Below are 11,066 nucleotides of genomic sequence, written 5' to 3' on the forward strand. Positions count from 1 at the left end.
CCGGCCCCGCCCCCCGCCCGCAGGTCAGCCTCTCCCAGCACTGATCAGGAAGGTAAGAAGTTTGCCGGAGCAAAAGGATTGCTCTTGCCAGGGGCAAAACCGGGGGACAGAAGCAAACCCAGGAGCTTCACCAAGTCCCCCCGTCCCCATGCACATGCAGCCCAGGGACGTTTGCAGGCAAACCAACCCACGCTTCAAGGTGAGGCCTCAGCCCGTCTCCTCTGGCACCCCAACACCGCTGCCCGTGGCAGTCCCAGCCATGGCATGTCCCCATGCCACCATGGGAGCCCAGGCAGGAGCTGAGACAGCGGCCATCCAAGCAGCAAGCTGTGCCAGAGCTAATCTCTCCTGCCTCTCAGTGGAGTCCATGGTGATAAAATGATCCGTTTGGGATGAACAACAGTTTTAAACACTTCTGAATGGGGACAGAGTCCAAGACCTGACCATATAATCTGGTTTTCAAAGGGTTTAAAATAAATCCCATGCTGCCCTAGTCTTGCTATTTAAAGGGGATTATCTAAGAGGTTTAGGAGCACACAGAGGAACAGCAAGACAACTTGTGCACCTAAATCCCCTCAAAGACCTTAGGAAATCCCCCCACACTTCACTTACCGACTGGTCAGGGCTCACAGGACACCCTCCAGCTCTCACTGAGAGTTGCACCACATGCCCAGGGAAGTCAAAGGCTCCTGCCAGACGTGTGGGGTTTGTTCCCAGCCCCACAGCAGCACACACCGTATCTCCAGAGATGGTCCCCTCCTCACCCGGGACTGTGCTGCAGCTGTGCTCGGCGGGGGGGGGCGGGTATTGGTGCCATCGTCCCACAGCTGCCTCCATCGCCCCACAGAGCTGAGCCCCAGCACCCCCACGAAATGGAAATCCAGCTGTGCCCAGTGAGACATCCCCCCTGTGGGAAAAAGCCACCCTGTGCCGCTCAGACAGTGAGGGTTTTTTAATAAATACCTTTCTTTTGCACAGAAATAGACCTAGTTTTACAGAATACAAACTGCAAGGATAATGACCGAGCATCAAAGACAGAGGATGCAGCGCGCCCTTCTGTCTCCCTCCAGTCTTTTCCAGGCTCTGACCCTGATGCTCGCTGTCCAGTCTTCCCATAACCCCGATTTGCTAAGGCTGAAAGGCAGAGTAAAGGCCTGGGAGGGGACAGACAAGGTGCCTGCAGCTGCAAACCCCACGTGTCCTGCCCCGGGAACGGCCACGCTGGGCAAGCCTCAGCTCTGGGCTGAGGGCACCTGCTGTGAGAGCATCGCTGGGACTGAGCAGGGTGCAGGCAGCCGATGGATGTACAGTAGCCTTTCAGTGCTGGTGGAGAGACTGGTGCTGGGGTGAACACCGAGGGGTGGCACTGCTGGGAGTTTCTGGGCTACTCCTGGGGGATTGGTGAGCATAACCCCCTTTTTAACCCATCGGACATGACTGGGAAAGGACAGCCCCGTTGCTTGGACCCCAAAAGCAGCTGCACAGGAAAAGGTGACACTGGTTCCACAGCAAAGCACCTGGCTCTGCCCTGCCCTGGCTCCACAACCACCTGGTGGCACAACAGGGTTTGGCCCTATTCCTGACCCACTGGCATCGCTGGGTTGTGGCATGATCAGTCAGCTCTCACCTCTGCAGCCACCTCTGTCAGCAGGCCCTCCACACCATGGCCACCAAGTACTCTGCCCACCGCAGGGGCCTGGAGGAGCGTGGGGTCTCTTATTCCCCTTTACCTGCTCTGGAGGACAAAGAGCCCCAAAGAGAGGGGCCAGGCAGGACAAAGAGGTTTGCGGTAGGGAGAGGGGAAGTTTGGCCCATATGCAGGCTCCCTGTGCCGGCATCCCACCTCTGGGGCAGGCACCAGACAGGCCACGCTCCAGGAAAGAGGAGCATCCCCACCGCTTAAAGCCATGGGACCACCTTTGGCTCGAGGTCAGAAATAACCCCATTGGGCAGCTCTGCCGCAGTCAGACCTCTAGCTGCCCAGCACCCCACAGGGGGAAAGCAGAGAGCATCAGGAAAAGGACCTGCTACTCCAAAGTCACTTACCTCACATACAAGACCACCACAAACCTTTCCCCCTTTCCAAAGGGATCTAGGAGATCAGAGAGCACCTCAGGGACTGCTCGTCCCTGATCTCCAGACAGCAAATACCGCTACAGGCACTGCAGGATGGACCAGGCTCCCCACTCCCACCTGGCAGCAAACCCACAAAAGGGAGGCACTTTCTCCCCAAACACAGAGCACGGACACTGATTGTGGGGATAGACAGAAATTTGCTGCACCCCTCCTGCATCCCCAACTCCTAATCAGGGCCCCGAGCAGCAAAACAGGGCCCAGTGAGGACATGGGGTAAGGCTGAGCAGCGCCCCAGGGATGCAGCGAGGCTGTTCTAACCATGGGAAATGTTATGTCTATTTGAGGGGGAAGTGAAGAAATCAAATGCACCATGGGGAGACCCCCGCATTGAGCCAGGAACAAGCTGCCACTCTGCTCTGGCTGCTACAGCACTTACATGAGCGGGAAGTGACAGGGGCAGGAGACAGCTGGCTGGCTCCAGAGCCATCTCCCCAGCCCAGCCTCACCCCACTTGGGGACAGCTATTTTTGGTTGGGAGGGTAAGGCTATTGTGTGATGGCACCAGCTTGTACAGGTGAGACAGGGTGCTGACTGGCACCTGAAGGGGGTCCCAGGCATGGCGAAGGGAGGGTGGGTGGGTGAGTGTGAATGTGTGAAGAGGCAGGAGGCAGGCAGACCTGCTATTTGCCCGCGGCAGGGACAGTGGCCACGATCTCTTCGTACTTGGGTGGCGGGTCATTGTAGGAGACGCTGGTCTCTTCACCACTGCTGCTCTCTGGGTGTCCCGTCACCTCCTCATAGGAAGGTGGAGGGGTGGCGCTGGACAGTCTGGAGAGGACGGAGACCGAATGCTCCGGCGGATAGAGGGTGCCATCTTGCTGGGGGGTGCCCCCAGCTCTGCCGTCTCCAGCCACCCGGTTGCTTGCTTCTCGCTGACACTGGGTTTCCCCTTGGCTTTGCGACCGCTCCCGGTACACCATGACCCTGGGGAGGCTGCGTCCCGTTCGGCTGGCCAGGTAACGGTTCTGGGCATAGGAAGGGCGGTGGCGGGTGGCCTTTTGAAGCTGGCACCTCCAGATGATGAAGAGGGCGATGACTATCAGAAGAGCCACTCCCAAGAGGGGCACCACCACATACATAGCGTCTGAGCGCTCTGTGCTGTGCCCGGGGTCCTTGACAGAGTAGACAGAGTTGGTGTAGCCCTTCCAAAACTCCATCTGTGGCAGGAACAGAGAAGAAATCATCATGTGCTGCAGGTGGGACAAGCATCCCCTGACCACCACCAGCAGTAATCACTGCCCTCCCCAGGCCCACAAAAGAGGCAGTTTTCCAGCCATCCCCACCACTCTCACCAGGGCTGCCAGCACCTGATGCGCTGTGGGAACCAACACAAAAGATCACGGGAACATCCCTCAACAGCAGCCAACAGCCCCCACACCAAGCAGGGAGAAATTTGGCTAACACCAACCCCAGCCTGAAAAGTCAGGGACAACAGCACAAATTTCCCACACATGCCATGGGAGTGCCAGCTCAACCTGCAGCTGTGAGCAGGGTGTCCTGGCAATACCAAGGTGAGGGCATTGCCTGGGAAGGGAAAGTCATGCTGGAAAGCGAGGCCACAGCATGCTGCCGGCAGACAGAAGAGGACAAAGGGAACAGGAGAGGCTGTTCCCCCCGTGCTTTCCTTCTCTGCCCCTAGCTTGCTAAGGCGTAAGCCCTCACAAATCCACTGGGGAGCAGGGCAGGACTAACGCACCGTCTTCTCCTTGTTCTCGAACACTTCCTTGACCTCCTCATAGCTGCAGACCTCCTCAATGCACTCCCGCTCGATGGTGCCCTGCCGGATCTCCTCCAGGAAGCTGTTGGCTCGGGGAAAGCGCTTCAGGACCGAGTGGGCATTCCTGGCCCCCAAGAACACTGCAACACACAAGGCAGAGACATGCTGAGCAGGGACAACGCCACACTTGGCCTCTGCCCAGCCAGGCTTTCCCACCTGGCTTCCCACAGGATTTTGGCAATACAGGCATCCCAAACACTAAAAGCCCAGGGCGACAATTCACTTAGCACAACAGAGTGCCCACTGAGGGAGAGCACACCCAGAGGGGTGCAGGGCTCTTGGGGTCTGCCTGGAGACATATGGCACCAGAAGCATCCTTCCAGCAGGGCTGAGATGCTAGAGACGTCTGAAGCGGCAGCTGCAGACCACACAGGGCAGCTGAAGAAGAGACAGAAGGCTCCAAAAAGACTTGTTTTCAACCTCCTGCCCTTGACAGGATTTCACCTTGCTGCCCCTTTGCTGCAGGGCAAGGGAGATACCACAGGGAGAGCAAGACCCTGCAGGGCTGGGACACAGAGCTAGGCCTCTCTGCCAAGACATGGGGCCAGCACCGAGATGGACTCACAACACAGTGAATTGTGCATCATTCCACAGTCCCCCCCAGTCCATCACCCCAGAGCCTCTTCTCTTGCTTCACACCTCCACAGCCCCCCAGGAGAGCATTCAGCCTGCTGGAAGCTGGTGTCCCTGCTGCCAGCTGCTGTGGAGTCATGCAAGCTCAGGTGGCTTCAGAGACTCTGTTCAGGTCCCAGAGAAACCCGTGTGTCTTCTTCCAAGCCCAGGCCCAACAAGGGCAACCATCCCCAACACACAGGGAAAGCACAGGGGGTCATGAGTCAGATACTGAAAGGGGCCTGAGCAACCTCTCCTCACATGGCATCACATTCTCATCCCTACTGCATTTTGGTGCAGAGGCCTCACAAACCTTCCTCTGCTCCCAAAGCCTGGGAGAGTATGTTGCCCACATCAGATCTTCCCACAGAGCATGCAGTCAGGAAGCCAGACTGAGCAGGAACAGCACCTTCCTGCCTGCAAGAGACACAGCCCTTTCAAAGCCTCTCCCCCAATATTCTGCAGGAGGGAGACCTCCATGGGGTGCAGGGAGCAAGTACCTACCAGGACCTGCAGCAGCACAGGAGAGGCAAACAAGTTGTTGCCCAGAAAGCAGAAACTCCACACAAACCACGACCCTTCCAGGATCCAAACATCCCATGCAGCATTTCGTAAGAGTGTTCCTGTAATGCAGCTCAACACACTCAGCTGTAGGCTGGCACCATCTCTTCCCACCAAGCCACATAATTGTGCTGCTTCCCTTGAGGAAGATGAATCGGTTCAGCTGGCTGATCCGCAGAAACCTATTTACCTCCTTCACCCTCAGGCTCAGTCTTCCATTGGATCAACCAGATGAACCAACTCACACTGCAGCAACGTCAACAGATGCAGGACAAGGAAGCAAGGGGGCAGATGGAGTCTCCCATTAGACCAGCTTGGCTGTAACACAGAAATACTCCTTCAGTAAGGAGGCTGGTGAAGATCAAACATAACAGTGAAAAGCTACCAACTTCTTTCATTAGGAGCCTTTTACCAGAGAGACTGGCAGGTTTCCTTCTGCTTTACCTTTCATGTATCCTGCTCCTAAAACAATACAGCAAGGTATTTGTGAGAGTATTTGTAAATATCAAGGCAGGGACAAGATCATGGCGTAAGCAACTACTGTGCTACACCATCCCGTGCTTGCAGGCACTGTGCTCTTTTTGTGCTGTGTAGGTGCATTTTCCCCCCGTGATTTATTAATGGCTTGCTTCAGTGAGAGAGTTTGCAGAGGGCTGAACCACTGAGGTGTGAATGAAGAGCAGCATGAATGATGTGAGTCAGAGACCTTCCCTCAGAATCGACTTTATTATGCAAACCTTTTTTTTTTTTTTTTTTTTTTTTACAAGGACAACTGAAAAAGCATTTTCAAGAGGCACAGAAGGCGTCTTGCAGGAGGGCAGAGATCAGCTTGCCTTGGCTTTCGCAGTTGAGGAGGGCTATCCTGGCTGGAGAGGGAACAGGTTGGCAGGCTGACCGTCTCTTGAGCCTTTCCAGAATGAGATGAAATTTTACAAAGACACCATCCATTCCGCAAACGTCCCATCCTTTGCTGAAGAAGTCCGGCCTCACCTCCTTTGCCTCCCACCTTGATCAGGCTGCAGTATCGACTCTCCCGTCCTCAGCACTTGAGTCTGAGCCTCCTTCCAACTTCCTCAGCACACCTTGGAGCAACAAGCTTGGCCGCAGATCTTGCTGTCAGGGTTTTCCATCCCTGCAGATACCAGTCACCCTGCTTTGCCATGCTGAACTGACCACTATGGTGGGAAATAAAAACAGACACACAGGCATTGTATCACGAGCAATGTCCCAACTGAAAGCATGCTGCAATGGAGGCGTGTGCCTCTCCCCACATCCAATTTCCCTCAGGGACCTAGAAATGGCAGAAGATCAGAAACTAAGTCACTGCTCCCTCCCCTCTTTTACACAGAAAGTGCAAAGAGCTCCCACGTGCCTGGGGACCAGAGCAGGAAAACCAATGGCCTTCAGGAAACAAGAGCCTTGCCAACTCTCATCTCCAGCCTGGATCCCCAACTGACATGAAGAGCAGACAGCTGAGCAGGTATTGCCCCAAACCGCAGGGCAGCAGCCTTAGTACTGATCCCTTGTGCCTCTCCAAGTCTCCCCACACCAGCTGGAGAACCGGTGCTCAGGAAAGATCAGAGCTCTAGGCGGGGGAACAGGAGCAAGGGCTGGGTTCACTGCATGCCTGCCGGGTTTCCTGAGGTGCTGCTGAGCCCCGATGGCAGGCAGGCTTGGCCACGCCACTACCCCACAGCTCTGCTGCCTGGCTTGTGGGGACAACCCCAGGGCTGCTTCTCTGCAGAATGACATGCGGCTGTGTCTGTGGAGGGACAGCCAGGGCTGCACACTGCCAGAGCGCATGATGGTGAACATGTTGACCACCACATCGCCCTCCTGCACGTCAGGGCCACCACAAAGGGGACTGCTTGGCGGGGGACACCGCCACCACAGGGGACACCTCCCACAACCAGTAAGTGCTGATGAGCCAGCACCAGAGCTCTGGGAGAGAGAAAAGGCAGCAGTGGAGGAAGGCAGGGACCCAGCTGGGAACCCTCCTCATTAACAGAATATTAAAACTGCCTTTTAAAAGCACTGCCTGAAGATCTCTGCTCCCTCCCCCACCTAGCACAGCAGATAATGAAAGAAGGTATACCTGTCATCCCTGGAGTCCTCCTCCTGCCCAGCGTGGCTACTGCCTCCACCTTCATAGCTGGCTCCAGCGACACCCCAAGCAAATCCCGAGATCCCAGCCAGATCTCTACATTTCCCTGTTCACAACTGCCATCCTTCTTGAGCTCCCATCACATCACTGCATGCAGCCTCCACGCAGGCTGCCCGGAAGAGCGAGGGGGGAGGGTTGAGTCCAGCTCTTTACAGACCACACGCCATCCTCCACCCTGCACCCTCGCCAGTCTCAGCCCAGCTTTAGCCGCTTGCCCCGAGCAGCCCCATCTGCCAGGCACTCCAGATGCCAAGACACAGTGAGCTCCCGGCGGGGCCAACTTAGGCAGCTGCCCATCCTCTGGGAATGCAGAACCCCAGTGCCACCAGCTACGCAGGCTACAAGGCAGTTTGACCCCAGGATGGGCAGCTCGTGGGATGCCAGTCATGGGCCATGAGGAGCACCGTTGCTAGGAGATGTCAGTGCAGACCGGCAACCCCCGCAGAGGGGCCAGTCAATCCAAAGAGCCTTGCACAGGAAGCATCACGCAAATATAGAAATGCTGCAGCATACGGGGAGTCCCAGAGAGGTCAGCCCTTCAGCACCTCCTCTTGACTCCCACCTTGCTCAGGGGAGAGAGAAGCACAAGTCAGGCCGGACCTCAGACCTCATCCAGGGATAACAGCCAATGGCATCTGCTCCCCACAGACAGTAACACCCCCCAAAAAGCACAGGCACCCCTTCCTTGACAGGTGGCTGCCAAACATCCCCCTTCTCTCCTCCAGCACCACCGCCACCTCTCCATCTTGGCTGGGGAACACTTACTTGCCATGCTGCCTCACTCGGCTACGGGAGGCTCCTGCCTACCTGCAGGGAAGAAAACAGGAGAGTCACTGACAGCTTAAGTTTCACCCCCTGAAGCCCAAGACCTCCATTGCCCAGGGTCAGATTCATGCAGAAAGCAGGGTGCTGTCTGGTGGACCCATGACAGTTCCCAGCCAAGCAGTGCCTCTTCAGAGAGCCAAGGACTCACACTGCCTCCCCACTCATCGCATCGCTGGAGGGACTGGAGCGGCTCAGGGCACCCTCAGCTCTCCAAGAGCCTGGGGCAGGTCTCTGCCGTACTTGTGCTGCACCAGCCCAGGAAGGGCCAGGGCCCTGCCCAAGAAGCCCAGAGGGCTGCAGACAAGTGAAGCAGGAAGGGAAGAACTGGATGGAGCATCCCCATATCTCATCAGCAGACGAGATGACCTGCATGTTAGAAGCTGCTGGGAGCAGCCTGGTGCTCCTCCCTTTCACAAGAGATTGATGGATACAGGTAAAGCAGTCATCCTGTTTTAAATCAACTTCACAGCCATGCCAGTTCTCACTTCTGCAACTCCTACCCATAACCTGCAATAAACAGGGCCATACTGTCTTCTCCACTGCCATAAAGCTGACTACACAGCAGGAAAGAAAAGGATATGCATCTCCTGAAGGTTGTTGGGCCAAGCTAAGGGCAGCAGCAAGAGTGACAGAGCTCCCTGCACACCCAGGACAACAGCTCTCCAGCTGGAAAAGCACCTTTTGTGCTTCAAAAGCAAAACTAAACTAAATGAAACCCCACAAGAGTGAAAAAAAGTCCTGCAGAAGCAGAGTATATCCCTCTCTGCTCACAGGAGGAGTTTCACTCACTTGTTTTTCACGCTTTGTCTTCTCCCTGTGCTCGATGACCCACCGATCAGACTATCCTGGGCAAACTCATTTCCTTTCGCCTTGTGTGACACCTTGCTGTGGCAAAGCCACAACTCTGTCAGGAGACAGAGGGGACAGGACTAACCAGCTCCTACAGGGATTTATTGCAGATGAAGGAGCAAACGTGGTTAGAAACAGCAAGAACTAAACCACATGCTGATCTTGGGTCCAGGACTTCAGATATTCAGTTATCCCAAAAGCACTTGAATCCGCTCAGCTGGAGCGAGGTCAGGGACAGCACAGGGCCGTTCATGGGGTCAGCAGGGCTAGAAATGCATTTCTCATTTCACGTAAAAGGCAGGCATCCAGACACTCAGAATGGCTGATGCACACCACCACAGCAGGCACTACCGCACCTCACCAACAGCTACCTTCTCAGTAAATCTAGCACCTCTCCCTGCCAACATCAGGTTTCCTGTGGTTTCTGAGGTTCCTGCACCAAAAGAAGCCAAGCAAGCCTGGAGCTGTCTCCAGAGGCAGAAAGCAGCTTCTTTCCAACAGTTTATAAAACTCAGATTGCAGACCTCAGTCTGGAGTTTAAGCAGGAGCAATGGAAAGCAGCAGAGCACCAGAATTACACAGGAGTCATCTGCTGCTTCCTGCACCCCACAGCCCGCACCAGGAGGCCTTTTCTCGAGAAACTGCGCACCCAACCCCGCTTCTCTGAGCCGTCCTGGGGGGGATGCGAGAGCAGCTGAGAGGCCCCTGGGTTCATGCGTTCCCTGACAGGCTGCATCAGCTGAGCAGGGACCACCTGACCTGCTTTTGTTGTCATCAGTTTTTACAAAGAGACCCAAACCCACAGGATAAAAGAACACACGGCATGGAAAACTTGCCACAGTTTCCACACAAAACCTCTGTATCACTCGTTGTTACAGGCATTCTCCCCCTTTGATAAGACAGGAGAACAGAGATGCAGAAATAAGGATATTCAAGACCAGATTTGTCAGGACCCCCAGCTCCATAACCCACATCATACATCGGGCAACACATTTAATGCGTCAGGAATATTTTATCTTTAACTTTTTTCCAAGTATCTGTGCCAATGCACCCAGTGTCAGAGCTCAGAGACGGTTTGTTCCAGTGCAACAATAAGCCAGGTATATGCAAGCCTACAAGCACAAGCGATGCCTGCGAGAAGGGCAGACATCCCAGATGCTTATTTTTATTTCCACGCGCAAATTTCCTAACCACCTCCCCAGGCTCTGATGAGCAGGAAAAGCTGGACTGCCACATGCACTGACACCAAGGCGAGCAGCATCCCTCCTGCCTCCGCACAGCCACGCAAGCTGAGAGAAGCCTGAAGCTGGAGACTGACCTAACAGACACCCACCCAGTCCCGGTCCACCCCTCCGGCTTCCCAACATGCGTTCGCCTCCTCTATAAATACCCCATCGATAGGAGGTTGCTAAGGCAACCATGAGGAGGCGCGAGGGATGCAGCCGTGAGAGTGAGGATGCTGCAGTCGCACATTTGTGTCTCCCCCGGGCTCCCCCCATCTCCACCCCCACTCCCGTCACCGATGCCAAAGGAGGAAATCGTGCTGGTAAAATATGGTGCATGTGTGGTGCTGGCCCCCCACAGACCTTGAGCCCGTGTGGTGGGCACACAGGGAGGTGGCACCTCCTCGCCAGGCTGGGGGGCATAGGTATGGGTCGTGGGGATCCACAGACGCCAGTGACGTGCCATGGCACACAGGGAGGCTGCCGGCTCTCCTGGCATCACGTAGCCATGGCTGCCAGCTGCTCAGCAGGATCCTAGCAATATTTGGGGTTTTCTGCACCAAGATCCACAGCGGGAAGAAGAGGCTGGACCAGCTCCGTTTGCCAGGGACCACGGGCTCCCCATGGGGTGCCAGGATGGCTCACCCTCCCAAAGCAGCCTTCGAACCCCATCCAACCCCACGCGGCTGGTCCTTGCACTGCCCCCGGCCAGCCACCGCCCTGGCCCCTCCATCCTGGCACTAGCCCTGCCTTCCCCAAACCCAACTCCAAGTTATTTCCATCTCCCTCAGCTTCTAGTGTCACCCCACAGCAGGGTCCCCCCAACTCACCTGCCCCATCAGCCCAAACGTGAACTTGCCCAACTGAGCGGGGCTTTCTAGTCCCAGACGAACCCCACCACCACACCCCCCGCCCCACT

At 55.9% G+C, this 11,066-nt stretch overlaps 1 protein-coding gene and 1 long non-coding RNA gene across 2 annotated transcripts; both read right to left on the reverse strand.

Moving 5' to 3' along the window:
- Positions 1-2,756: 2,756 nt before the first annotated feature.
- On the reverse strand, positions 2,757-5,537 carry PRRG3 (proline rich and Gla domain 3). The gene is made up of 3 exons (XM_009275390.1): positions 5,499-5,537; positions 3,833-4,018; positions 2,757-3,293 (listed from the first exon to the last, which is right to left on the reverse strand). Exons 1-3 carry the CDS (start codon positions 5,535-5,537, stop codon positions 2,757-2,759), a joined length of 762 nt encoding a protein of 253 aa, XP_009273665.1.
- Positions 5,538-5,793: 256 nt separating this feature from the next.
- Positions 5,794-8,065, reverse strand: LOC103895677. Its single transcript, XR_657373.1, has 3 exons — positions 8,016-8,065; positions 7,182-7,359; positions 5,794-6,261 (listed from the first exon to the last, which is right to left on the reverse strand). It is a non-coding gene; the product is annotated as an uncharacterized LOC103895677 (long non-coding RNA).
- Between the last annotated feature and the right edge of the window lie 3,001 nt (positions 8,066-11,066).

This window comes from Aptenodytes forsteri, unplaced genomic scaffold (genome assembly GCF_000699145.1).
Source record: "Aptenodytes forsteri isolate BGI_AS27 unplaced genomic scaffold, ASM69914v1 Scaffold143, whole genome shotgun sequence".
Classification (NCBI taxonomy): Eukaryota; Metazoa; Chordata; class Aves; order Sphenisciformes; family Spheniscidae; genus Aptenodytes; species Aptenodytes forsteri.